This window comes from Meles meles, chromosome 20 (assembly GCF_922984935.1).
Source record: "Meles meles chromosome 20, mMelMel3.1 paternal haplotype, whole genome shotgun sequence".
NCBI classification, from domain to species: domain Eukaryota; kingdom Metazoa; phylum Chordata; class Mammalia; order Carnivora; family Mustelidae; genus Meles; species Meles meles.
In genome coordinates, this window is record NC_060085.1 from 8148761 (window position 1) to 8176745 (window position 27985).

At 53.6% G+C, this 27985-nt stretch overlaps 1 protein-coding gene across 1 annotated transcript; it reads right to left on the bottom strand.

Moving 5' to 3' along the window:
- Positions 1 to 4021: 4021 nt before the first annotated feature.
- KANK2 (KN motif and ankyrin repeat domains 2) lies at positions 4022 to 27250 on the bottom strand. Its single transcript, XM_045991119.1, has 12 exons — positions 27108 to 27250; positions 26064 to 26166; positions 24407 to 25618; positions 14223 to 14390; positions 14023 to 14125; positions 12927 to 13166; positions 12370 to 12457; positions 11628 to 11847; positions 10660 to 10802; positions 7789 to 7989; positions 7620 to 7709; positions 4022 to 5350 (listed from the first exon to the last, which is right to left on the bottom strand). The coding sequence occupies exons 2-12, from the start codon at positions 26098 to 26100 to the stop codon at positions 5297 to 5299; spliced, it is 2556 nt and encodes an 851-aa protein (XP_045847075.1). The 5' UTR covers positions 26101 to 26166; positions 27108 to 27250; the 3' UTR covers positions 4022 to 5296.
- Between the last annotated feature and the right edge of the window lie 735 nt (positions 27251 to 27985).

A 27985-nucleotide genomic window follows, 5' to 3' on the forward strand; every position in this document is an offset into this window, starting at 1 on the left:
CTGGGATGAAATCCTGCATTGGGCTCCCTGCTTGGTGGGAAGCCTGCTTCTCCCTCTCCCACTCCCCCTGCTTGTGTTCCTTCTCTCACTGTGTCTCTGTCAAATAAATAAAATCTTTTTTTTTTTTTAAAGACTTTATTTATTTATTTGAAAGACAGAAATCACAAGTAGGTGGAGAGGCAGGCAGAGAGAGAGGAGGAAGCAGGCTCCCTGCTGAGCAGAGAGCCTGATGCGGGGCTCGATCCCAGGATCCTGGGATCATGACCTGAGCCGAAGGCAGAGGCTTTAACCCACTGAGCCACCCAGGCGCCCCAAATAAATAAAATCTTAAAAAAAAAATGGCTTTGATGGGGGGCATCTGGCTGGCTCTGTCAGTGGAAGGTGTGACTCTTGATCACGGGGTTGTGAGTTCAAGCCCCGCATTGGGTATAGAGATTAGTTTTAAAAAAATAAATAAATAAAATCTTTAAGAAATGGCTTACATGGGGGCGCCTGGGTGGCTCAGCGGGTTAAAGCCTCTGCCTTCAGCTCAGGTCATGATCCCAGGGTCCTGGGATCGAGCCCCGCATCGGGCTCTCTGCTTGGCTGGGAGCCTGCTTCCTCCTCTCTCTCTCTGCCTGCCTCTCTGCCTACTTGTAATCTCTATCTGTCAAATAAATAAATCTTTAAAAAAAAAAAAAAAAGAAATGGCTTACATGGTGTCATGAATATTTTACCACAAATAAAAATAAAAATACATATATCAGCAAAAAGCAAAGCAAGAAACTGGGTGGTGCTGAGGAAAGGGATCTTAAGCCTGAGCTAACAAGTTAACAAGGGTGACAAAGGGGTGCCTGGGTGGCTCAGTGGGTTAAGCCTCTGCCTTCAGCTCAGGTCATGATCTCAGGGTCCTGGGCTCAAGTCCCGCATTGGGCTCTCTGCTCAGCAGGGAGCCTGCTTCCCCGCTCTCTGCCTGCCTCTTTGCCTACTTGTGATCTCTCTGTGTCAAATAAATAAATAAAGTCTTAAAAAAAAAACAACAACCAAAAAGCAAAAAACAAGGATGACAAAATGGGCCTTGGAGATTGCTTGTGGGCAACAATATTTTTCATTTCTGGAAGGCCTCTTGGTTCATAGAGCCCTCTGGAAAACTGACAGTAGACCTTTAGTTCAGAAATACATAACCTTACATAAACTTCTGGGATTTTCAAGACCTTCTGAAAGCCCCCATGATCTAGTGGTGGAACGGTCCAGAGGAAGAACAGAGGAGAGATAAGGAGAGCAACCTTCAGTAACCCTTGGGGGAAGTGAGGGGAGGGACCCAGGGATGGGCAGGGTGGACACTCCACATCCAGTCTTGGTGTTGCTAATACAGGGTATTGTTTGAAAGCCATATATTTTTGTACAGGATCTGTGCACAAAACGTATGCATAGGATACCTTGATAAAAAATCCAACAGCAAACCAAGATTCTAAAAACCGAACCTATCAGAAAAAGGTCTGGCAGGAGACACTCCAACGTGTTGACAACAGCAGGCATTTCAACCAGTTGGGACCATGGCACCTTCCACTGTGCCAAACACTTCTGTATTTTTAGAATTTTGCCTTGTACAGTCACGATGAATTATTTTGTTCACAAGGGAAAAAAAAATCAGTAAAGATGTTTTCTTTTTTTTATTTTAAAGGATTTTTTTTTTTTTAGATTTTATTTATTTATTTATTTGACAGAGAGAGAGATCACAAGTAGACAGAGAGGCAGGCAGAGAGAGAGAGAGAGGGAAGCAGGCTTGCTGCTGAGCAGAAAGCCCGATGCGGGACTCGATCGCAGGACCCTGAGATCATGACCTGAGCCAAAGGCAGCGGCTTAACCCACTGAGCCACCCAGGCGCCCCAGTAAAGATGTTTTCTGAGGTGTTCACAGCAGGTGTTCATTAAAACTTTCTGTGGGGAGCCTGCGTGGTAAGGGTTGAGCAATAGACTCTTGGTTTCAGCTCAGGTTCTGATCTTGGGGTTACAGGATCGAGCTCCATGTTGGGCTCCATACTCAGTGGAACCTGCTTAGGGACTCTCCCTCTGTCCCGCCTGCTCGTGCTCTAAAATAAATAAATAAATCGGTTGTTTTTTTTTTTAAAGATTTTATTTATTTATTTGACAGAGAGAGATCACAAGTAGATGGAGAGGTAGGCAGAGAGAGAGGGGGAAGCAGGAGAAGCTGCAGGCAGAGGGAGAAGCAGGTTCTCCGCTGAGCAAGGAGCCCCACGTGGGACTGGATGCCAGAACCCTGGGATCATGACCTGAGCCAAAGGCAGATGCTTCACCAACTGAGCCACCCAAGTGCCTCTCAAATAAATCTCTTTTTGGAAAATGGACTGATTTGGGGGCGCCTGGGTGGCTCAGTGGTAAAGCGTCTGGATGGGTTTCAGTTCAGGTGGCAATCTCGGTGTCATGGGATGGAGTCTTGTGTCCAGCTCTGCGCCCAGCTAGGAGTTGGCCTGGGATTCTCTCTCTCCCTCTGCCCCTCCCCCTACCCACAGGGACTCTCTTTCCAAAACAAAATTAAAAAATAAGGGGCGCCTGGGTGGCTCAGTGGTTTAAGCCGCTGCCTTCGGCTCAGGTCATGATCTCAGGGTCCTGGGATCAAGTCCTGCATCCGGCTCTCTGCTCTGAAGGGAGCCTGCTTCCCTCTCACTCTCTCTGCCTGCCTCTCTGCCTACTTGTGATCTCTCTCTCTGTCAAATAAATAAATAAAATCTTTAAAAAAAAAAAAAAATGTAAATTAGTTACAATTGATTTGTGCTCCATGGCCACGCGTGGTTACCAGATCAAAACTGGAGATGCAGGGGCGCCTGGGTGGCTCAGTGGGTTAAAGCCTCTGCCTTCGGCTCAGGTCATGATCCCAGGGTCCTGGAATGGAGCCCCGCATCAGGCTCTCTGTTCAGAGGAGAGTCTGCTTCCCTCTCTCTGCCTGCTTCTCTGCCTAATTGTGATCTCTGTCTGTCAAATAAATAAAATCTTTAAAAAAAACCCCAAAAAACTGGAGATACAGAACATTGCCATGGTTGGAGAAAATTTTTTGGTTTTTTAAGATTTATTTATTTGGGGCGCCAGGGTGGCTCAGTGGGTGAAGCCTCTGCCTTTGGCCCAGATCATGATCTCAGGGTCCTGGGATCCAGCCCCACACCGGGCTCTCTGCTCAGCGGAGAACCTGCTTCTCCCTCTGCCTGCAGCTTCTCCTGCTTGTGCTCTCTTTGAGAAACAAATAAGATCTTAAGAAAAAAAAAATCTAGAAGCTTAAAGAGGAGTACGGGGAGACAAAGACCAGAGGCTGCCTTGTGGATGGTATAAGATAGCTTTATTAAATTCCTTTACCTTCTACAACAGGTTTACAAAAAGGAGTACTTCATTTAAGTGTAATACTGTCTTTATGGACGTACCGTGGTCAGAAAGTGAAGTTAAAGGTCATGAATACACGTGAGAAGAGCACTGGGGCGGGGGCCGGACCTCCCTGGAGCCTCGCACACCAAGCCCCGCAGGCAGGGGAGGGGAAAGCAGGGATAAAGGCGGACTTATCTGGGTTTGGGGGGGGTGGCGGCTGGGGATTGTCAATGAGCTGCTTCTAGGAGCTTAAAATAAACCTCACTGCTGGCTCTGGGGCCACAGAGGCAGGCACACAACTCTTGCACCACTCCTCAAAGCCGTCCCCAGTCCGCTCCGGTTTTGTGCCCTCTCGGACTTACACCTGCGCATGCGCACACGCAACCCTTCGACCGTCCAAGCTCTTTCGTGCCCAGTACCTCCCTTCAGTCACAAAGCAAGCCAGACTCCATCAAGCCAAGAAACCCCCTTTTCTAGAGAGCAGCCAGCGCCCCGCTTTACTGAATGAATGCGAACACTCAGGGCTGTGGTTTGGCTCCGTCACTGGCGGCTCAGCGCAGAGACCTGGCTGAGAGGGGACAGGACCCCTATTAGCTGGGGACCTCAATTCCCTGTCATAAGGCACTTCTCAAGGTTCTGAACCCATCCCCCACCCCGTTTTTCTTTGTTTTTCTTTTTGTTTTTTTTTTTTGGTTCACAAAAGGAAGGAACTGGCAAGAAAATGATGTTAAGATTTCTGGGGGACAGAACAGGCCATGGAGGAAACTGCGTGTGTCTGGCGAGCCCTATTTCCAGTAGGCTCTGTGCCAGGCAGCTCCGGAAAGCCTGTAGGTTGTTTAAAAAAAAAAAAAAAAAAAGCCCCCCAAAACAAAAATCTCCAGCTGGTCCTTGTTTGGTTTTTGCAAAGCCCTGTCTCTTTAAGTTTGCGCTGGGAGCCCTCGGGGGCAGCCAACTTGTAATGGTGCACACAGGGAGTTTTTGCAGCTTGCCCTCTGCCTGGACAGCGCGCGCATGCCCTGTCCACCACCATCCCCCCTTTGACAAGAGAAATTCTGGAGTCTGGGGAGCCCCAGGGCCGCCCTGTTGCCAGGGTTCTAAGCCCAGGGACTCAGCAGCTGCTCTAGGAACCCGATTCATTTCCTGCATCCCCAGGCCTGCAGGATTTTCGAGGAAAATTAATATGTGCCAGGGCCTCCACGCACGGAGGGGATGGGTTTCTGGGTGATTTTGCGGTGTCCACGGCTCACATATCTCGGCTGCTGGGTCCTGAGCCCTCTTACTTGAAAGCAGAAGGAAGGACTCAGCTTCCTGCCCTGAGTGACAAGGACAGAATCTGTTTTGCGAAGAGACCAGAGGGAAATTCTCCCAAGAAAGGGGTCTGGGGGGAGCGGACAAAACACTATTATATGGCAGACAATTAAATGTGGGGTGGACGGGGGAGGGGGGCGCGTTAAGGCACTCCAGACGTGACCCGTGCATAGCAACATTCAGGATTAAAATGAAAATATGCGATTCCAGTGACTTTCAAATTTGGCAACAAGGAATACGATTTCCTCCCCTCCCCCAATAGTGACTCAAAAATACAGGATTTTCCCTTTCACCCTGCTCCGTCGTAATTGCCAGTTGATTGTTCTCCCTGTTCTTCATCAACCCACGCCCCGGCATCGGCCGCTGGCGCCAATTTATGGAAGAATTTAGCTTCAGTCTGTGCTGCGGTGGCTTTGAACTGGCATACCAGGAAAAACCCTCTTTGGGCTGCAGTCTTGCTGCTATCGAGAGCTCCTCCTGGGAAGCAGAAGAAGAACCCACTTGCCTTTGAGACGTGGGCCTTGATAGGTCTCCGTGGGGGCTGGCGAGGAAGGAGACAAGGGACGGAGGACGAGGGACGGTTGGCTCTGGGGCTGGCTGGCCCTGAGCGGCGGTACCTCTGGCCTCCCTCCTGGTTACTCTTCAGCAGAGGATGACGCAGGACTTTCATCATCAGACATCGGGGCAATCTGAAACAAGAAGCAGAATTCTTGTTCAACATCATTTCCAGGGCCTGCAAGGTGCCAACTAGGTTGGCTGGCCCTGGGGCTGAGGTGAGCGAACAGGAGAACTTGGTCCCTCCGCCTTAAGGAGGGGATGTTGAGAGAAGGGCATGGAGGCTGAGGAGGATTTTCATCACAGATAAAGGGCAGAGGGGGAATGAGAATGGAGAGCAGGTAGTCAAGGCAGGGGGCCTTCTGAGCTGAGTGAAGTGGGGCTTTCCGGCAGAGGAAACAGCAAGTGCAAAGGCCCTGAGGCAGCAGCAGCGGAGAGGCTGAGCAGACTGAGCAAGGGGCAGAGGAAGAGAGTAGAGGGGGAGGTGAGGATGTTTGTCTAGGGCTTGTGGGCTCTGGGGATGACTGTAGGGTGACAGCCACAGAGGGCCGTGAGCCGAGGAGGGCTGTACCCTAACTCAGGTGTTCACAGTGTCCCCTGCTTGCTGGGGGGAGTACAGACTGAAGGCGGCACTGAGGGTGGAATCCAGGCAGCCTGGGCGGAGGCAACAGCAGCGGTCTAGCTGGCCAACGATGGAGGACTGGGGTCTGTCCCTCAGGAGCCCCTGGGAGCGGGACCACACATCAGACAACAGCTCCGCACCTGGTCCTCTCACCCCCATCTTCCAGTTGAAGAAACTGAGGCTGAGCTGCGCTCCAGGTGATGCCCTCAGCACCGCAACTGAGCCCCAGGTGTCCCACCACCCTGGGGAATGAAGCTGGGGAGACCTAGAGCCTCAGTAAGGACCTGGAAGTCATGTGATGAAAGGCTTATCTCAGTGACCCTCACTCTCCCGGACCATCTGGGGGGTCACTATAATCAATACCCACCATGTCACCTTTGAGCCGCAGCTTAGATGTGCCTCAGGGAGGCCAGGGCGAATGCAAGGAGGAGTGAGGAGGAAGGGACAGTGAGTTTCCTGCCCAAGGTCTGGAGACAGATGGCCCCCGGGGCCTTCACCCCTTCCTATTTGTGAGACTCTGCGCCGGGGATGTGGTCATTCTAAGCCTCTGCTTCCCCACCTGAAAACTGGAAAGGATAACTGTACTTTAAGCAGCTGAATCAGGCTCTTGTGTGTGGTTCAAGACATCATGGCTGAGAGGCACCTGGAATGCTGTCCATCAGACTAGAAGAGCTTGTCTCCTCCATCAGACAAGATCAGACAAGGGTACTGCTTTAGAGACCTATGAGGAGTGCCCCTGTCTCCCCCTTCAGACTGGAATGGCTCTCTCCTCCATTAGGCACTTATGATCCAGCAAGGACCAAAATTATCCTCCTGTTAGGCTTCCAGAAAATGTTCTGCTAACAGACATCATTTTTTTTTTTTTAAGGTTTTATTTATTTGTCAGAGAGCGAGCGCACAAGCAGGGGGAGTGGCAGGCAGAGGAGAAGCAGGCTTCCCGCCAAGCAAGGAGCCTGACACAGGACTGGATCCTAGGATCCTGGGAGACGAAGGCAGACATCTAACTAACTGCGTCACTCAGGCACCCCTAACAGGCATCATTTGTTAAAAACCCTGATTTCTGTGCTCAAATAAGAGAAATGCCAAGTTAGACATGAGTTCGGTTTCTTTACAGTGAGACATCTCAAGGCCTTGAATACACTGCTTCGAGGAAAAGCCAAAGTCCTCACTGCGGCCCACAAAGGCCTGCAGTCGTGGGGTCACCTCCTTGCTCTCATCTCCCACTGTGTTTGATGCTCCTCAAACACCTCGAGCATGCTCCCGCCTCAGGGCCTTTGCACTGGCTGCTCCTTCTGCCTGGACAGCCAGCCACACAACTCACTTCCCCATGTCCTCAGTAGCCCCCCATCTCTCAATGTCTCCTCCTGTCCTATTTCAGATTTTTGCCCAGCAGTTACTGTCACCTGGTATGATATACTGATCTGTAAATATATATATATGTTTTTTTTAAATCTGTGTATTTTGTATCTTGCTACGATACCTGCTCTGTGGGGGGCCGAAACCGTTTCCTGTTTGGTTCAGGGCTGTGGCTCCCAGGGTCTATCATGCAGTGGGTGCTCTGTAAATATTTCTCAAGTGAGTGCACAGGTCTCAAATGGAAACAGACAGGTCCAGGTTCAAATACTGCCACATACTCTCAGCTGTCCATGCCTCATTTCCTCACGGGGGCATGAGGAAGGTTCAATAAGCCTAGGCCCTAAACGGCACAGGCCCTTCCTAACCGTCCATCCCCTCCCAGAGCGCCCCCCACTCCCCACTGCCCTGCCCGTGTTGACACTCACTGAGCACTTGATGTTCATGCGGGAGTAGAGCATAGACGCGATTTCACTCTGCCCGGCGTCCAAGGCCACCATCAAAGCCGTGCTCCCATCCTGCAAAGCATCCACTGCTATGAGGAGGCCCCGCGCGGTGCTCCTGCCCTCCCCGGAGCACCTCGGGCGGGGAACTCACACGGTCAGTGAGTGCGATGTCACAGCTGGGCACAGCCAGCAGGAGCCCCGTGATTTCCTTGTGGCCGTGCTCACAGGCGCACATGAGGGCTGTGGAGCCGTCGTCGTCCTGCACGTTGACGTCCGCTTCACAGGCCAGCAGAGCCCTGACCACGTCCACCCGCCCGTGGCTGACCGCCAGCATCAGGGCCGTCTGCCCTGCCTGGGCAGAGCAAGGAAGAAGTTTACAGACCATGCGGGGCTCCAAGGCAGGATACCGTTGCTCTGAAACCTTCCATTGCTCCCGAGTACAGTGATGGTAATGGTATCCCCACTTGTTGGCCTCCTTCTAGATCCCAAACAATCCCTCCCACCACTGGGCCTTTGCACCTGCTGGTCCCTCCTCCTCCTGCTGTCTCTCCTTCTCATCCCTCACGTCTGGTCTTAAATATTTCCTCTTTAGGGAAGTGCTACTTGCCTACCGACTCCCATCCCCAATTTCCTTGCTCCCAGGTGTCAATATAGATGTACACATTTATTGAGCTAAGACTTGTACAGTTTCTGTATGTCAGTTGAATGTCAATAAAAATTAAATCAACGTTCGTTAGTGGATGAATGGAAAAACAAACTACAGAATATTATTCAGCGTTCGAAGAGAATGAAGGACTGATGCTCACGGTACCACGGGTGGACCCTGGAAATACTATGCTTGTTGGAAGAAAAGCCAGACACAAAAGAACCCATACCACGTGATCCTATTTCTGTAAAATATCCGGAATTGGCAAATCTGGAGAGAGCGAAAACAGACTGGTGGCTGCCAGGAGCAGGTGGAGGGGTAATGAGAAGTCAGTGCTAACGGCCCAGTGCATCTGTTTGGGGTGATAGGAATGTTCTAGAAGTCGACAGAGGTGATGGTTGTACAACATTGTTAATGTACTAAATGCCACTAAATTGTATACTTTAAAAGGGATAGTCTTTTAAAAAATTATTATTATTACTATTTTGAGAGAGAGAAAAAAATGAGTGCATGCCTGTGCAGGGCAGGGGGTTGCAGAGGGAGAGACAATCTTCAACAGGCTCCACGCCCAGCCCTGAGTCTGATAAGTCTGACGCAGGGCTCGATCTCATGACCTGAGATCATGACTGGAGCCGAAATTAGAGTCGGACGCTTCACTGACTGAGCCACTCGCCCAGCACCCTGTTTTTAAAAAAAAAATTTTGGGGCTCCTGGGTGGCTCAGTGGGTTCAAGCCTCTGCCTTCGGCTCAGGTCATGATCCTGGGGTCCTGGGGTTGAGCCCCGCATCAGGCTCTCTGCTCAGCAGGGAGCCTGCTTCCCTCTCTTTCTGCCTGCCTCTCTGCCTACTTGTGATCTCGCTCTGTCAAATAAATAAATAAAATATTAAAAAAAAATTTTGTTTAATAAGATTTTATTTGTATTTTAGAGAGAGAGAGAAGGAGAGCGTAAGCAGGGGGAGGGGAAAAGAGAGAAGCAGACTCCCTGCTGAGCAGGAAGCCCAACTTGGGACTCTGGGATCCCAGGACTCTGGGATCATGACCTGAGATGAAGGCAGATACTTAACCAAATAAGCACCCAGGTGCCCCTTAAAAAAGTTTTTTTTAAGTAAACTCCACTCCCAACACAGGGCTCAAACTTAGGACCCCAAAAGCAAGAGTCACATGCTCTACCAACCGAGGCAGCCAGGTGCCCCTAAATGGATATTCTGATGTATATTTCACCTCAGTTAAAATAAACTATTGAAGGGGCGCCTGGGTGGCTCAGCGGGTTGAGACCTCTGCCTTCGGCTCAGGTCATGATCTCGGGGTCCTGGGATCGAGCCCCATATCCGGCTCTCCACTCAGCAGGGAGCCTGCTTCCTCCTCTCTCTCTGCCTGCCTCTGCCTACTTGGGATCTCTGTCTGTCAAATAAATAAATAAAATCTTAAAAAAAAAAAAACACCACTATTGAAATTGCTGTTTTTTTTTTAAAGCAACATACGGATTTTTTTTTTGTTTTTCGTTTTATTTTTTAAAATATTTTATTTGTTTATTTGACAGACAGAGTTCACAAGTAGGCAGAGAGAGAGGAGGAAACAGGCTCCCTGCCGAGCAGACAGCCCCATGTGGGGCTCGATCCCAGGACCCTGGGATCATATCCTGAGCCGAAGGCAGAGGCTTTTAAGCCACTGAGCCACCCGGGCTTCCCTGAAATTGTTTTTAATTAAGGAACTAAATCAATAGAAAAGCCAGCAATGGGGGCGCACCTGGGTGGCTCTGTTGGTTAAACATCTGCCTTCAGCTCAGGTCATGATCCTGGAGTCCCAGGATGGAGTCCCACATTGGGCTCCCTGTTCAGTGGGGAGTCTGCTTCTCTCTCTCCTCTCTCCCTCTGCTACTCCCCATGCTTATGCTCTCTCTCTCTCTCTCTCTCTCTCTGTCAAATAAATAAATATCATCTTAAAAAAAAGAATGGGTTTCTGGGGTGCCTGGGTGGCTCAGTGGGTTAAAGCCTCTGCCTTCGGTTCAGGTCGTGGTCCCAGGGTCTTGGGATCGAGCCCCGCATCGGGCTCTCTACTCAGCAGGGAGCCTGCTTCCTCCTCTCTCCCTGCCTGCCTCTCTGCCTACTTGTGATCTCTGTCAGATAAATAAATAAAATCTTAAAAAAAAGAAAAAAAAAAGAATGGGTTTCTAAAGCTAGACCATGAAGGTTCAAATCCCACCTGTTCTAGTCTGGCCGTGAGAAAACAGATGCCTTTCTGAGCCTTGGCTCCCTTGTCTGTGGAGCGGGGATTCTCCCCCAGGGCACGGAATAAGATCACGTGCGGGCTTGGTGCACAGCCGGGACTCAGAGAGCAGGAAGGGCTGCTTGGGTCCACAGCATGGAGGGCTTGTACCTGGCTGGCTTTGGCATTGACGTTTCCAAGCCGGAAGAGCTGCAGGACTGTCTCAAGGTCATCCTGGGTCTTCAGGGTGGCCAGAGCAGTGAGCATGATGGGGCTGTAGCCAGCACGGTTCTGCTTGTCCACCTGGCACACACCTGGGGGGGATGGCAAAGAGGACACGGGACCTCAGACCCCAAAACTGGGGGGGGGGGCACCCATGAGAACCAAGCAGCATCTCCCCCATCAGCGGCCAGATTCCTCCCTCCTCTAAGGTTGAGAGCCCCATTCTGCCCCAGCGTCTCCACCTCTGGCCACACTGCCCATTAGAGGAGGGACTTCTAAGGGGGAGACTGTGTCTGGTCCATCAGCCTGGAGACATTGCTGTTGGTACTCAGGTTTAGGGCTAATCATAGGGGTTGTTCTCCTCTACTGGTCTGGAAGAGCCAGTCTTCTTCAGCGTGGCCTATATTTTCTCCATCAGATTGCGGGCTCTGCCTCCTTCATCCGTCTGGGAGCCTCTGTCTTCCTGTTAGACCAGGGAAGGACAGATTTCTCCCTGCCTGTTTGAAGACCGTGTACTTTTAAGTCCCAGATGGGAGGCGGTGCCCTTCTCTCAGACCGGGCTCCATCGGCGTCACCTTCATCACACAGGGGTTCTTGGGGGGAGGAGGGAACCTGAAAGGTGTACCTGTTGTCCCTAAGGCCATGTGTGCTCTTTTCGGTATGCTGGGGCTATGGGTAGGGAGGATAGTGTCTCCCCCATCAGACTGGGAGGACAGCGTCTCCCCCACCAGACTGGGACGGCAGGGTCTCCCCCATCAGACTGGGAGGACAGCGCCTGCCCCATCAGACTGGGAGGCTGGTGTGCTCCTCAAGAGGGCAGCTTGACCTCCGCCATCAGACTATCCAGGTGGGGGGAGCATCCAGCCCAGCCGCCCCGGGGTCCCCTTGTCCTGCCGCCCCCCCCTCCCCCCACTCACCGCTGTCCAGCAGCTGCCGCACCACGGGGAAGTTGGCATGGGACACAGAATAGTGCAGCGCCGTGTTGCCGTTGCTGTCGGCAATGTTGACCACGTAGTCCAGCAGGCGCGCCGACATGGCCCGGAAGGTGACCAGGTGGCGCCGCACGAGCTCGGGGTGGGCGTCGCCGCGGCAGGCCAGGCGCAGCCACTCTTGCAGCACCGTGGTGTAGGCCACTTTCTGGCCACCGTGCGGGGTGGGGGAGGGGCGTGAGGGCGCCACAGCCTGCTCCCCACTGCCCCCCACCCGACAAAGCCCCAGGCGGGGAGTGTGGGTGTGGACACCCCCACCCTGAGCCACAGCCTCCAGGAGAAGCGCCCCCAGCCCCCCCCAGACAAAGATTCTAAAGGGACTCCAGGCACCAAAGGCCGAGCTGTGCCCCCAGGGAAGGCGTGAACTCTCTATCCTGGTCTTCAAAGGCAATTCCAGGCCCCCGGAAAGAGACATGTGGCAGTGCCTTCCCTCAAGCCCCCAAAACAACTGGAACCGGAGGTCAGGATGCTGGCAGGCAACCACCCTCTGGGTCCTCCTGCCGCCCCGGCCCCTCTCCGGGGCCTGACTCCAGCACCAACCCCCCCCCCCCCCCGCCCCTTCCCAAGCTCTCAGCTTGGATCCTGGAGTCCCTATGAGGCCGGCACAGGGAGATACTGCGGCTGAGAAGCTGCAGTGGGGCTGGAAGGGAAGGAGGGAGCCCCATCGTACCAGCTCCCGCTCAGTGAGGGCATTGGGGTTCTCCAGGTACTTTTCCAAGGCCAGGCAGGCGGAGATGAGGTCGGGGCTTAGCTCCATCCTGCCAGGGACAGATAAGAGAGGAGTTTACTTCAGGAATGCTCACCTTGGCCTCCCAGGCGACCCCAGACATATCCTAAGAGAAAGTGGACACGCAGGCTAAGGTTTATTCCAAGCAGGTAGTGATGGATAGAAAAATCTTGGCCCGAGGGCAGATTTTTCACCAGGGGGAGAAAAGACACCAACGGGATGGGCAGGTGGAGTTATGTCCCAAAGACAGTGAGTGGCTTAAGGACAAACTTTGTCTGCCCCTTCAATTCTAACTCCAACAGCCCAAACTACCCACATTAGGCCCTTTATCAAAGACTGCAGACCTTCTGATGGCCAGAAGGAGAGAGTGCTGGTTTGCTAATTCAGACTAAAGTGTGCATGACTGATGGGAGATTCCCTCAGAGGGCACGAACGGTGAGATCTGAGGCGAAGGTCACCCACCTCACCCTGTCTGAGTCCCTCCCACCCAGAAAGCTGACCGGATCTCCTCTTCTGCACTTGCTCCTGCCGCTCCCTCCACCACGGGCGACTGCTGACTCTCCCGAGATGGCTGGCGCTCCTCCTGGCTGCTCTTGGACACTGCTGTCCCCGAGGGCCTGAGCTGCGGGGCTTCGGCCACACTTGGGACCCTCTCCCCTGGCTCTGGGGCCTCGTTCTCTGTGCTCTCGTTGTCTGAGAAGTTCTCTGCCGTGCTGGAGTCCTCAGATGAGGACTCGTATCTGGGACAGAAGCATGGGTGGAGTGAGGAGACACTGCACGTGGGAAAGGACATGGGCTCTGAGCCCTTGACCTCTCTGCACCTTGGTTTCCCCAACTGTTAAATAAGTAACAGCCGCATGAGCCTCACAGGGCCTGGCGCACGGTAAATACTCCATAAACACTAGCTAGGACTGCGACCGTGCTTGGGGTGGGAAGGGAGAAGTACTGCTCTCACCATCTAGTCCTTGACGCCTTATGCAGGTCTCACTGCGCCAGACCCTCACCCCACTGCAGACGGGTCCTTCTTGTGCTTCTTTCTGCCTCTGCACCAGGTCTAAGCTTTGGGTCTGGCATTCAAGGTCCCCAGACTGTCCCTGTCTACCACTTCTTACACCACCCTCCCCACCCGCCCGCCCACCCCCGTCTTTGCAGAGGCTGTGCCCTCCACCGGGACTGCCCTCCCAACCCCCACTCTTCCCTTGGCTGGCTCCTCCCCTCCCCCAGCAGCGCCGTGCTCCAACCCCACCAGGGCTGAACCGGGCGCCAGTGCCCGAGGCCCCACTGGACCCGGAGCTCCATCAGGGAAGGAGCCCAGCCTGGCACCTTCCGAGGACCAGCGCGGAGCAACAGCCACCGCACAGGCTTGGGAGTCTGACCGCTGGGGGCCGACTCCCGGTCGCCGTGTGGGCTCCAGCAAGGCATCCAGCCCCGTGTGCCTCAGTGTCCCCAGCTGTCTACAGCGCCTTGGTTAAAGTAGTGAAGCAATATCCAGGGCCTTAGAGTGGGGCGCGTTCTTGGACGTGAACAAACCAAGGAACAAACAGGAGGGTGGAAGCTGAGGCAAGGGTGGGAGCGTGGGGTGGGGGCTCCTCTCACCCGCCATTGACCCCCACGAACTGCAGGCTCCTCTGGTGGGCCGCGGCGTCTGCGGGCTCCTCTTTGCGCTTCATGATGGACCGCACACCTGCCGGGGGCTCGCCTGGGGAGGATGGGCGGGGGCGGCGCATAAGAATCTCCCAAAGCCAGGCCCTGTGCCCAAGCCTCCGGCCCCATCCCCGGCGGCCACCCTCACTCACCTGCGCCCCCCGCCGCCTCTGACCCCCGCGAGGCCCCGTGCCTGGTGGGCGCTGTGTCAGCAGGCTCGCGGGCGCCCACTCCCTCCGTGCTCCTCTCAGGCTGTGCTGGGGGGGTCGCCGCCACCCCTGGGGGTGACAAGGAGGCCTCTGCCGGAGCCTGCGGGAGACCTGCAGGGGCAGGAAGAGGGGTGCTCACTGTGGGTAACCCCAACAGTTACGGCTGCCTCCTCGGGGTTACATGCCCCGGGCCAGGCGCTCGGAGAGCTAAGGCTTGGGTGCTTCCGTGAGTCTTCCCCACCCGTGAGATTCTTGTTGTTACAGATAAAGGAAACTGAGGCACAAAAGGTTGCCTGAGGTCACCCAGTGAATGAGCAGCAGAATCCGATTCCAACAGCAGTCTCTTGCCTGCACTGGCAGCTGGTCAGGGACAGGGAGGACACTGTGACTCTACAGTCCTGGCTTGTGGCCCAGCACCCTCCATCCCCCCCCCCCCCCCCATCACACTGAGTGCTGTCTGGAAACAAGGTTTGACCAGAGCCATGAGTCCCCGTCATGGTAGGAACTCAACTCTCCCATGAACAAGCTGTGTGACCTCAGGTAAGGCGCTTAACCTCTCTGTGCCTCAGGAGAATGATATGCCCTCCAACATAGTGGTGGTGTGCGGACTGAAGACAGAATGTCAGGGGGGAAAGGAGGCTCAGAACGATGCCTGTAACGTCAATAGTGCTCAAGGATCATTTGTTAATTCAAGAGAACTGTAAGCACTACTTTCATAAGATTTATTAGTATTTCAACAAAAGCAAGGCTGTGTTAGATATCACTGCTCCCTTCTGTACTTGGAAGCTGGTAACACTGTAACAATCAGGAAAAAGAAACAATAAGGGTTATTAGGAAACAAATGGTTTTTAAGATTTTATTTATTTGAGAGAAAGCAAGTGAGCGAGAGCATGAGCAGGGAGAGAGGGAGAAGCAGATTCCCCGTTGAGCAGGGAGCCGGATGAGGCGCTCGATCCCAAGACCCTGGGATCATGACCTGAGCCGAAGATAGACAGTTAACCAACTGAGTCACCCAGGGGCCTCAGAAAATAAAAATTAAAGGCCCACCCAGGTAGGGGCACCTGGGTGGCTCATTTGGTTAAGCGTCTGATTCTTGGTTTCAGCTCAGGTCATGATCTCGGGGGTCATGGGACTGAGACTCGGGGTGGGATCCGCGCTCAGTGCAGAGTCTCTCTCTCCCTCTGCCCCTCCCACCTCACTCCCATGAGCGTGCACACCCGCGCGCTCTCTCTCTAATAAAAATAAAATTTCAAAAAACAAACAAACCAAAAAACCACCCCACCCAGGTAGATTTTCAGTCTGGGAAGATGAAAATATTCTGGAAATGAATGGTGGGGACGGTCACGCAACAGTGTGAATGTGCTTAGTGTCACTGAACCGGACACTTGAAAATGCTGAGACAGGGGCGGGGTGCCTGGCCGGCTCAGTCCGTGGAGCATGTGATGCTTGATCTCAGGGTCATGAGTTCAAGCCCCACAACGGGCATGGAGCCTGCTGAAAAAAAATAAAAATATTAAAACAAAATGGTTAAGATGGTAAGTTTTATATGATGTATATATTACCACAATTTGAAAAAACCACCCAGGTTTTTTCAGGTCGGGCAGAGGACAAAGGTGACTCTGTGGGCACTAGGTCCCAAGGGTCCTCACTGCCCATGTGGGAGTAGGGGGTGGCTGGGACAGGATCCCCAACCTGGAGCCAGGAACAGAGGCGCCACCGTGAGTGGCTGTCCCCATCTCAGAGCCTGCTTCAGGTTCCCCCAGCCCACGTGTGGCTTTCGTGTCCCTGCTTCCCGCAGGACGTCTCATTTCTACCCTTGGCCATGGGCTCTGCGGACGAGTTCCTTTCAATTCCCTTTAAAAGTTACACCCTTTTTTTTTTTTCTGACACAGTGAAGACTTTCTCAAATCCGTGAGCACTGGAGTTCAGAGCAGAGCGCGCCAACAGTCGGCACAAGCAGAGGGTGAAGAACAGATGAGACACTACCGGTGGCCACAGACCGGTCGATGGCCCCCGGCCCAGGGCGTGGTGGGCCCCCGCTGGCTTCCAGAGCCGCAGCCCGAGCCCCTGGGGGGAACCAGACACACCCTGGGGTTTTTCTGTGACTCTCCTGATTTCTTTTTTAAACTCTGTCAATAAATTCACATCCAACCAACCAACAAAATGACTCTGTGGCCAAGCGGGCCACACAGAGGAGACACACAGGCCGGTTCCCGGGCTGGGTGACTGGCCCCGAACTCCGGACTCCTAATTCCAATACCTGTGAGGTCCTGTATTCTGCGCCATGAGAGCAGCCAGTCACCAAAGGACAAGTAAGACAGGACTCCACTTATGTGAGGTCCTTGGAGGAGTCATAGTCGCAGAGACAGGAAGTGGATGGTGGGCGCCAGGAGCCGGGGGAGGGAGTGGGGAGTCAGGGTTCAATGGGGAAAGAGTTTCAGTTTGAGAAGATGGAACATCTCTGGGGATGGATGCTGGTGACAGCTGCACAACAACGTGAATGGACTGATGCCACCGGACACCTGAAAGTGGGTCATGTGCTCAGTTTAATGTTATATGTATTTTACCACAATTTTTTAAAAGCGGAGGGGGAGGGGCGCCTGGGTACCTCAGTGGGTTAAGCCTCTACCTTCGGCTCAGGTCATGATCTCAGGGTCCTGGGATCGAGCCCCACATCAGGCTCTCCGCTCAGCAGGGAGCCTGCTTCCTCCTCTCTCTCTGCCTGCCTCTCTGCCTACTTGTGATCTCTGTCTGTCAAATAAATAAATAAAATCTTAAAAAAAAAAAAGCGGAGGGGGAAGGAAAAAAAAAGAAATAGAGCAAACCATAGCCCCTGCTGCCCCCAGGGAAAAGCAGGCCCTTGTCTCGAAAGGCTTGGATGGCTGCTTCCAGTGCGAGGAGTTCGAAGTCAGACACTCAACGCTAAAACAGCAATAACAATAAGAAAACCGATCACAGGTATTAGTGTCATTCCATGAAGGAATGGGGCAAAGCGATACCACAATTTACATGGAAGAACCGAAGTCCATGACCAGCAAAGGCAACTTTACCCAAAAGGGCAAAGATGGGGAAGCTGGCTGAGGGTAGAGTAAGCCATTCCAAACAGCCACAATGGCCCACACGGCAGGCACTACAGAGGGAAGAAACGTGCCAAAGGAACCAAGGCGAGAAGGCCTGACCCAGGCCCCAGCTGAGGGAAGCTGGGGTTAAGACAAAGGGGCTTCCACAAATTGGTGGGAAAGATGGTGTGATGCTGGGAAAAAGCAGCTAATTCGACCCAAGAAAAACCAAGCTGGATCCCTACCTCACACCTTAACGCAAAAACTTTGAAGTATCAATGTAGCTACCAGATGAAAATGTAACAGAGTATCGGGGGCCTCAGGAGGGGGAAGATTCCTTCAAAAATTCCTCAAAGAGGGGCGCCTGGGTAGCTCAGTGTGTTGAGCCTCTGCCTTCAGCTCAGGTCATGGTCTCAGGGTCCTGGGATCGAGCTCCACATAGGGCTCTCTGCTCAGAAGGGAGCCTGCTTCCTCCTCTCTCTCTCCCTGCCTCTCTGCCTACTTATGATCTCTGTCTGAAAAGAAAGAAAGAAAGAAAGAAAGAAATCCTCAAAGATGGGGCACCTCCATGGCTCAGTCCATGAGGCGTCTGACTCCTGACTTTGGCTGGGGTCATGATCTCAGGGTCGTGTGGTCCTGAAGCCTACTTAGAATTCTCTCTATCCATCTCCCTATTCCCTGCTCACTCTTCCTAAAAACAAACCAACCTCAACCTACATATGAAAAATACAAGATGATCTCACTCACATGTAGAGCTGGAAAAAAACCAAACTCCTAGATGCAGAGATCAGAGCGGTGGTTTCCAGAGACAGGGGGGGTGAGGAAATGGGAGAAGGGGGTCAAAAGGTAGAAATTTCCAGTTATGAGATAAATAAATTCTAGGGATGTCCTATCCAGCATGGAAACTCTGTGAGCTGACAGATGTTAACTAAACTTACTGTGGTCATCACTTTGCAATATATACAAATATGAAATCATTATTTGTGTACCTTGAATGGGTACAATGCTACATGCCAATTTCATCTCAATGAAACCTGAAAAAAAATTTAAAAAAATCAACTAAAGAAGAAAAGAAAAATACGATGGGGTTAACTGTATCCAACATGAAGATTTCTACTTGATAAAACAAAAACAGAAAAACCACCCTCACAAAGTTAAATGATAGAACAGTACACACCACAGGACAATATTCACAATGCCGGAAATGACCAAGGGATTATCTTTTACAACGAGACTCAATAAACTTTTTCTGTAAGGCACAAGACAATAAATATTCTCAATTATGGAAGCCAGAGGGTCTCAGTTGCAAAAGTAGCCCTGGGCAGTATGCAAATAAATGGGCGTGGCCAAGTCGTGATAAATTTTATTTTCATATAATTGTGCTCATGTCACAAAATGTTCCTTTCATATTGTTCAATAAAAACCCCTTCTTAGCTTGGGAGCCTATAAAAACATGCAACGGGTTGGATTTGGCCCAAAGGCTGTGGTTTGCCAACCCTGATTCTAGAATATGCCAGAACTTCTCAAAATCACCCGAGGAAAAACGGACAAAGGTTAAAAGTAAGTGATTCGCAGAGGAATCTTATTAAACATGTATAGTGATGCCAAATCTTACCAAAAATAATCAAAGAAATGCACATTAAAACAAGGAGGTACCACTCTGCGCCAGTGTCGATGGGCAAAACCTGAGAGAAAACTTCGCGCCGGTGGGTATGTGGGGGAAACGGGCACCTTGGATCCAAGCGTGGGTGATGGGAATGTGGACAGGGAGCTTTCCCAGAAAGGATCAGACAAAATGTAAAGTGCTGAATTCCCTGTGATTCAGCAACCCCAGGGGAGGTGGCCCATGCAGATAGCGCTGTCACTGCTCGCGGCCACGAGGAGCTGAAAGTCACCCAGGTGCCCACCGAGGGAGCATGGAGAAGAAAAGCGTAGCATGCACCTAGGGCAGATCGTTACAAGGGACAAGCCCAGGTGCCTGGGGGCTCAGTGGGTTAAGCCTCTGCTTTCTGCTCAGGTCATGATCTCAGGGCTGTGGGATTGAGCCCCGCATTGGTGGGGGGGGGGGGTCTCTGCTCAGCAGGAAGCCTGCTTCCTCCTACCTCTCTGCCTACTTGTAATCTCTCTCTGTATGTCAAATAAATAAATAAAATCTTTAAAAATAAATAAATAAATAAATAAAAAATTAAAAAAAAAACAAGTAACAAGCCCGAGGTAGAAGCATCGGGGTGGAGGGTTCAAAACGAGTGTACAGAGAGAGAGAGAGAGAAAAAAAAAAAAAGAAACGGGAAGATTTTTCCTTCGGAAATCACAAGACCATTTTAGGAAATCAAGCATGCACAGAGCATACTTTTCAAGGACACTGAAATGTCTAAATAAGCTTCTGGAAGGTGGATTGCAAGGAATGATAGTACATGGGCTGTGGGGGGGAGGCGGGGAGTGAGAACGGCAGAGAGCAGGGGTTGGCCAACTCTGGACCGTGGGCACCATTTCTGCATTTTTGATGGTTGGAAAAAACAAAGAAGAATGCTCTCTGGGACATGTGAAAATTACATGAAACCGAATTTCACACAGCCACGTCTGTTCCTTTATACATTGTCCGGGCTTACGAGCTACACAGAAACGGAGGCACTACACTCATTAAAATGCATACATTAAATATGCCAAAAATAAGCTCTTGGCAATTAAAAAAAAAAAGAAAAGAACCAAGCAGAATTGAGCCATTCCGACAAAGATCACACAGCCCACGGAGCTGAAAATATTTACCGACCCTCCGCATTGAGGGTGGAAGGTGAAGGCAGAAAAAAAATCAAGTAAAACGAGAGAGCTGGTGTGCAGGTGACCGAGGGAGGTGGGCCCCGTGAGCTGAAGAATTTAAATGAACTCCGTTTGGGCCTCCTTTGGGCCGAATGAAATTCTTAAAAATGTAAACCACTCAGGCACCCAGTGTGGGAAGGGAGCGAGGCCACAAGGGAATAGAGCAAGTTGGCAATAATCATGGGCCTCAGAAATGGTCCTCCAGGGGCCAGTGGGCGGCTCAGTTGGTTAAGCGTCTGCCTTGAGCTCAGGTCATGATGGGATCGAGCCCCATGTGTGGCTCCTTGCTCAGCGGGGAGCCTGCTTCTCCCTCACCCTCTGCCACTCTCCCTGCTTGTGCTCTCCGTCAAATAAATAAATAAAATCTTTTTTTTTAAAAGATTTTATTTGTTTATTTGAGAGAGAATGAGTGAGAGCACAGGCAGGGAGGGGGAGTGGCAGAGGGAGAGGGAGAAGTGAGCTCCCTGCTTAGCAGGGAGCCCGATGCGGGGCTCGATCCCAGGACCCTGGGATCAAGACCTGAGTCGAAGGCCAATGCTTAATCGATTGAGCCACAGAGGTGCCCAATAAAAAAAAAAAAAAAAAAAAAAAAGGTTTGGGACGCGTGGGTGGCTCAGTTGGTTTAGCATCTGCCTTGGGCTCAGGTCATCATCTCAGGGTCCTGGGATCAAGTCCTGCATCAGGCTCCTTGCTCAGCAGGAAGCCTGCTTCTCCCTCTACCTGATGCTCCCCCTATTTGTGCTCTCTGTCTCTCTTTCTGTGACAATTAAACAAATAAAGTCTTAAAAAAAAAAAAAAGCTTTTCCAGAAACCTTCCCCGAGAAAACAGAAGACGGGAGGGGTTTCTGCGTAACATGGATGATAATGACCGCCGCAGCTGCCCAGTAAATACGGCATCCCAGGAATTTTTAATGAGAAGAAATGCTTCTGGGATCATGTTAAATCCAAGAAACTAAAGGCAGAGTTTGAATCCTGGCTTCAGGAACAGTGGGCCATCACTCTGGGCCTCCATTTCCTCATCCCTAAAATGGGGATGAAAATACCACCCACCCTGGCCTCCAGGTGGCTTGGAGGAGGTAAATGAACTAAAGCATGAAAAGCGGCTAAAAATGCCCAGGCCCCTAGGGAGGCTGCCTAACTGCTTTTCAGAGTCAAATAACGCACTCATCGCAAGACAACACACTCCCTGCTGCGGTTGAAAAATGCGTTTTACTTTCCGCATTAAAAATCTCGGAAGGAAGAGTAAGTACGGACAGCTGTGTCTGGGCGGAGGTGGGTTCATGGGGGTTTTGCTTTGTGTTCCAGATTTTTCTGTCACTTCCCAAACTTTCACAAAGAATATGAATTGCCGTCACAGGAATATGTTTTGAATGGGAGCAAAGTACATTTCAAAGCCTCCGAGCCCCTGCGGATGGGCATGCCCAGCAGCCCCTTCTCCCATTGATCTGCAGGGGTGGGGGGTGGGGGGGTGGGGGGGTGGGGGGTGGGGGGGGGGAGTGTCTTTGGAAGGTAGGGGGATGGGACTTGCTGAGGCCTCCAGGCCTCTGCCAGCCCAGCCCGACCAGCCCTTAGCCCTTGTCAGCCTAGGGGGAGGGCTGCTTCTCAGCCTCCCCGCCCTTCCTTGGCAGTGAGGAAATTCTAGATGGCAGAGAAGGCCTCCTTGCCGCCTCCTCCAGGGAGTACTCCCGGATCTACCCATCAAGCTGGCCGACCTAAACACACAGTCCAAACATTTGTCAAGTTCTGTACTATCTAATTTCATTTTTCACAGGGCTTCTCCCCAGTCTACAAGTCCTACAGGACCCATCTCTGATACCCCACCACCTCTGGGCCTGGCTTTGCCGGCCTCATCCCATTCCGCCTGCTTCCACACCTTGATGTGCTCCAGCCCCTCCTCACTTCAGGACCTTTGCCCCTGCTGTGAACACTCTTCTTCCCACCTCTGTGCCCACTGCCTGCCTCCTTTCTTTCGCATCTTGGCTCCAAGAACCAATGGCCTTGGAACAGAACACGGAACACGCGACAGAAACAGACGCATTAAACCTCACGCTGCTCTGGTGACACTGGGCTATCATGACCCCCGATTTGCAAATGAGGCACACGGAGGTCAAGTAACTGGCTCAAGGGCACAGAACTCGGGGAGCAGGGAAATCAGAACTGGAGCCCAGGCCGCCACCCCATCCCGTGCTGCCTGGCCCGTGCGCCTCCTTCATCTGCTTTCAAACACATTGTCTCTCAAATGACATTTCTTCACTTATTACAGGGCTTCTCCTGCTTATCGTATAGCCTCTGTCTTTTCTTTTTTTTTTTAAGATTTTATTTATTTATTTGATAGACAGAGATCATAAGCAGAGAGGCAGGCAGAGAGAGAGGAGGAAGCAGGCTCCCTGCCGAGCAGAGAGCCTGATGCGGGCTCAATCCCAGGGCCCTGTGATCATGACCTGAGCTGAAAGCAGAGGCTTAACCCACTGAGCCACCCAGGCGCCCCGTACATCCTCTGTCTTTTTCACTGCTGCATCCCCAGTGCATAGAAGAGTGTGGTACACAGCAAACATTTGGTAAAGTCTGCCGAAGGCAATGACACTGAAATGAACCAGCACACGCCAGTTCTGCCCCAGCAAAGCAGACACCTTCCTGGCTGCAGCAAGGAGTTAAGAGAGACCCATGGAAGGACTTCGGGGGGCAGCAGCCTGCACAGAGTGGCAACATCACCATGTCTGGGTGTCCTGCAGGTAGGGAGTCCCACGGCTGCCAGAGGCGACATGTCTGGAATGAAGGCTGCCTCTCAGAAAGCCCAAGGCTGAGCTGGGCAGGGCCCTTGGCTGGGGGCCAGAGTCAAAGGGCCGGGTGTTTGCGATGGACACAGAACAGAGGAGTGGTGTTTGGAGTCGGCCAGGAACAACATGGAAAAGCATGAAAACACAGCTGGGTCCCCACCCTCCAGCTTGTGCCCCGAGGTCCTGCCGTGGGGCTCTGACATTGGAGACTGGGATGAGGACCTGAGCTGTACCTCTGAGCCCTCTGTAGGTTCAGGCTGAGCTTAGTCCAGATCCTGGCTCAGCTGCTTCCTGGCTGTGTGACCCAGGGCAAGTACAACTGTCCCCTGAACCTCAGTTTCCCCAGCTAGAAGCGGAATTGGCCTGAAAATTATCAACAGAAGCAGCAACGAGCAGCGACTAAGGGTTCACTGTGCACAGTAATCCAGAGTCCTGGAGGTGGGGACTATCGCTACACTACTTTACAGACAGGGAAGCTGAGGCCGAGACTTAGTCCCTACATCAAGAAGTAGAAACTGAACGCAGGTGGCCTGAGTATAAAGCCCATACTCTTCAGCCTTCCACAAGTGAAACCCTTACCACAGCACCTGGCAACAGGCTAGCACTTGATAAAGAACAGCTGTCATTATTATGAATCATTCCGACAGCTTCTCCCAGGAGCCTAAGGGTGGCAATGGTGGGGCAGCTGTCATATTGCAGATCCCACATCCTCTTTCCTGGCTTGAGGACTCAGCACTTCCTCTGGGAGGGGGGGCACCCCTTTGTTCCCTCAAAGGCCACAGGACTTGGGTGGAACGCCTCTAGCCCTAGGATCTGGGGTTGGGCAGTGAGGGACACCGTGATTGGCTCAGGGACGGGCACATGACTGCCACCAGCCAATGAAGGGCACCCGTGGAATTTTTTCTTTTATTGGCACTATTTGGACTGAGAGACTCCCTTTCCACTGAGATGGAAGGACAGATGCCTGGAGTGGTGGGGCTACTTTCATTCACCTGAGAAAGAAGACCCCAAGGTGCATAGAAGAGAGTTAAAGATCCTTGATGATATTGAAGCACCTAGATCCAGCTATACCTGAAGCTGTCACTAAGTTGCCTGAATACATTTCCTTTACATTGCCTAAACTAGTCTGAAATTGGTTTCTGTCATTTACTGAATAAATTGGGTGGGTTTTTTGCCCAACGAACCAACAGTCTTAGGGACCATCCCTCAAATACTTCCTGTTTCCTGGATATGTACAATGTACTAGACATGAAAGTGCACATTTAATCAGATACTGATTTTTTTGCATGCCTCCCTACAACCCAGAACTAGTGGCAAACTGTCCCCTTTTTGCAGGTGAAGAAACAGAGGCTCTGAGAGCCAGAGTGGTTGGTCTGGTGGAAGGCCAGGGCTGGGGTCGGACCCTGGCATTCACAGGAAGAAAGAGGACCTCTCCACCATCCTCCCCCCCCCCCCCCGACCCACTATGGCTCACCTGCCGTCCTATCGCAGCTTCGTTCCGTGATGCTTATCTTCTTCACCAGGTGGACGTTGCCAGTGGGCGCCGTGGATGCTGGGAACACTGTCTCTACCACCTCATGGCTCCGGAACACAGCAGGGCTCTCGACCCCTCCAGATGTCACCAGGGACCGCAGCCCTGTCCCATAGGGCTCCAGACTCTGGGCCCGCTGTGCAGGGGCTCCCGCGGCAGTACTGGCCGCCACCTCCACCTCCTGAGGGCCCTCTATCACCCGGACAGTGTCCACGCGGATGGGGCTGTCTGGTGGTGGCCGGGCCTGGGGCTGGGGGTCAGCCTGCCGAGCCTGAGCTGCCTGCAGCTCCTGGAGTGCTTTTTTGAGCTGGGTCTCCAGCACGGCGACCTTGGCGGCAAGGGCTGCCTCCCCGTCAGGCACCCCCAAGTCCCGCTCCCGGACCCAGGTGCCCACGCTCCGGGTCTCGAGCGTCACCGGGTCCTCGGAGGGCTCTGGGAGGTCCAGGCAGAGCTCGCTGCGGGCTCGGGCCCCCGTGGGATGGCCCAGGAACTTCTGGCTCTTGAGCTGGACCGTGAGCTGCCGTTTCTCCTCCTGCAGCACAGAGAGCTTCACCTGGAGCACGGGGATCAGCTTCACCTGCTCCTCCAGCTGCCGCAGCTTCCGCAGGGCACCCGCCATCTGCTCCCGCACGTGGGCCAGGTGCCCGGCGCTAGGAGGCACAGGTGTGGACAGTCCCGAGCCCCGTGGGGTCGGCGGTGGCAGCCCCACGCCCACCAAGGAGCCCGTGGAGCCTGCTGCGCTGGGGGTCAGGGAGCCCAGGCCGGCGGGCGCGGACGCCTGGTCCTCCAGGCGGCGACGGGCATCCAGCAGCGTGCGCTCCACGCGCGGGTTGAAGCCGGCTCGGGTCTCCAGGGCGCCATACTGCGGGTAGAAGCCGCGGCCGCAGTAGGAATAGGCCGAGTGGCGGCTGTCCCCGCTGGCATTAGAGCACAGAGACTCGGTGGATGTCCACCAGGAGCCGGGACCCCGGGGCAGCGAGCCGAGGCGGGGCCGGCGCTGCACAGCCACACGCCGGAGCGTGTGGCCTTTCTCGATGTCGTCCACGTACTTGAGGAAGTCCAGGTCCAGGCGGTAGCCGTAGGGCGTCTCCACGGAGTACGGTGGGTCAGGCTCCCTGGCAGGGAAGGCGGGCGGGGAGGCTGGGCCGGGGGTCCCTGGGGCGTGAAGAAAGACCAGGGCCTCTGAACACGGCTGTCCCCTCCTCAGGGCTGTCCCCTCCTCAGGGCGAAGACTCACGTCCCGGGGAGGGTCAGGGCCTCTTTGCCCAAGGGATGGGAGCCCCCTGGGTGCTCAGCTGTGACTCCAGTGTCTGCGCAAGGCCCGGTCACCCCCTTGGAAACCCTCAGGGCTGTCCCGTGCCTCCTCCCTCCACGCCCCCCCCCCCAAGGGGACCCATCTCTCTACTGGGACCCACCCCTTTCCCTGAAAGACTGTCGGCCCCATCAGCCCTTCTGGGGCAGAGCCAACCCTCATTCAGGCCCTCGGGGCAGGGCTGTGCTCTACCCTCAACACCCCCCTCCCCTCCCCCCTCCCCCAGAGGCTGGGCCATATCCTTCCCCAGACACCCAGGCAGGGCCCTTTCTTCTTGAGTCCCCTGACCTGGGAAGGGGGCTGGCACATGCAGGACTTGGGCCATCCTCTCTTCTGCAGACGGTCCTCAAGAGTCACCTGAGGCCTATGACTCAGATCACCTGCAGCGGACCTGGGGAGAGGGGATATGGGAGCCTGAAGTCAGGGGGAGTCTGCAGGGGAAGGGGGGAGGGAATGGGGCCACCCCTCCCCCACAAATGTCCCCTTCCCAATCCCCCCCCCCAACGCATAGGAACACACCCAGCTGGGCTTCTGGAAAGGGGTTGGAGGGGGGAGGGTCCCTGCGGCCTGGAACAAAGAAACCAAACCTCCAACCCGCCTGCACATCTGTCCGGCCCCTGGACAGGCTCCAGCTGTTCCCACAGCCCCGCCTCCACAAGGCCCTGGGCTGGGGGGCCCCAAGCCCGACAGGCCCCACCCTTCCTGCACCCCTCCTCTCAGCCCAGGCCAGAAGCTGGCTACAGGGACAGATGGAGGCTGAGGTGGGCAGGGGGCTGGAGCACTGAGTGGGAGACAGTCTTCCTGCAAGGATCTGAGAACATGGAGACACATGGGCACAAGGAGAGATGGGGCTCAGGGTAGGGGACCCCAAAGCAGAGCGGGGGCAGGCCAGCCAGATGGGGGGGTAGGGAAAGTTGGGGGGAGGCAGTGAGGAGCAAAGCCTTTCCTCTTTATGGAAACAATTTTCTCTAAAAATAAACAGTTTCGCTGCCGGGCTACACGAGAACTTCCTGCCCCCCCAGGATGCGTCCGGCTTGGGGGCGCAGCAGGGATAGAAGGCAGGGTGGTGGCCAGGGAAGTCATGGGGGTGGGCGGGGGGGAGGAAGTAAGAGAGGGTGCCTGGAGGCTGCGAAAGGGAGGGACAATCACAGCCTCTCACTAACCCCTCCTCAGCCCTGGAGGCCAGCCAGGACCCCTTTGTCCCCAACACTCAGCCTGAGCTTGGCCAGTCCTCTCCTCTGTCTGACCTCTAGCTGTCCTGCTCCAGAGGCCCCCAGCCCATCCCACCAAGGAAGACCCTTCCTGGCCTATGGGTGCCAGGGCAGTGGGTACCTGGGAGGACTGGCCAGGCGGGGCACCTGCCGGGCATGAAGGCGGGGCTGGGGCTCCAGGGGCGGCCAAGCTTGTCCTTGTCTCACACCCTGCTCGCCTCTTGCTTAGTCTCTCCACATCTCTCCACGTCTCTGCGTCTCTCCTCCGTCTCTCCGCGTCTCTCCTCCGTCTCTCCACGTCCGTCTGGGTCTCGCTCCACTTCTCTTTCCCTCTCTCTCCACGTCTCTGTCTTTCCACGCCTGAAGCACAGTCACCAATTGTATGAAATTCAGTTTTCCACCTGCTTGGAGGTTCACCCCCTACACACCAGGGAAGTGATCAAAAGTATTCTCGAGAGACCTGAGAGATACTGGTGGCAGGAAGAATTCAAATAGCCCGTGGTGGCCCCTGGAGGTGAAAAGCGGCGGGGCAAATGAGAGTAATAACCGTAATAATCCCCCCAGCTACTGATTTGATCACAACATTCTCATCAGGCACACGGTTACTGCCCCGCTTCGGAGGCAGAGAAATGTCCAGTGACTTGCCCAGGGTCACCACAGGAGGAAGTGGCTGGGTCTGAACTTGAACCTAAGCCTGGCAGATTCCCCACTGCCAGGGCCACACCACCCTCACCCCCAACTCCACATCCCTCTGCCCATTTCCCACCGAGACTGAGGTCTGAGGGTCTCCAGTCATCTGACCACCCTCTATGTGCTAGGATGACTGCAGGTCTAGAAAGCAGATGGAGGTGGGGAGTGTGGCGGCTGAAGCCCCCATCCCTGTACGGGGCCCTAGGGGTACAGAAAAGGAAACACCGGGTAGGAGAGATGGAGAAAAAGGGAGGCGGGACACTCCAAGAGGGGACAGGGAAAGAAGCGCGGTGTCCCCGGTGGGCCCGA

What these genes read in the sequence shown, in the direction of transcription:
- KANK2 (XM_045991119.1), bottom strand. Translation starts at nt 26,100, where the DNA reads ATGGCCCAAGTCCTGCATGTGCCAGCCCCCTTCCCAG. An exon ending in TGTGCCAGCCCCCTTCCCAG is followed by an intron (nt 25,619 to 26,063) that starts GTCAGGGGACTC and finishes TTCACGCCCCAG; the next exon opens with GGACCCCCGGCCCAGCCTCC. An exon ending in AGTGCAGAAGAGGAGATCCG is followed by an intron (nt 12,458 to 12,926) that starts GTCAGCTTTCTG and finishes TGTCCCTGGCAG; the next exon opens with GATGGAGCTAAGCCCCGACC.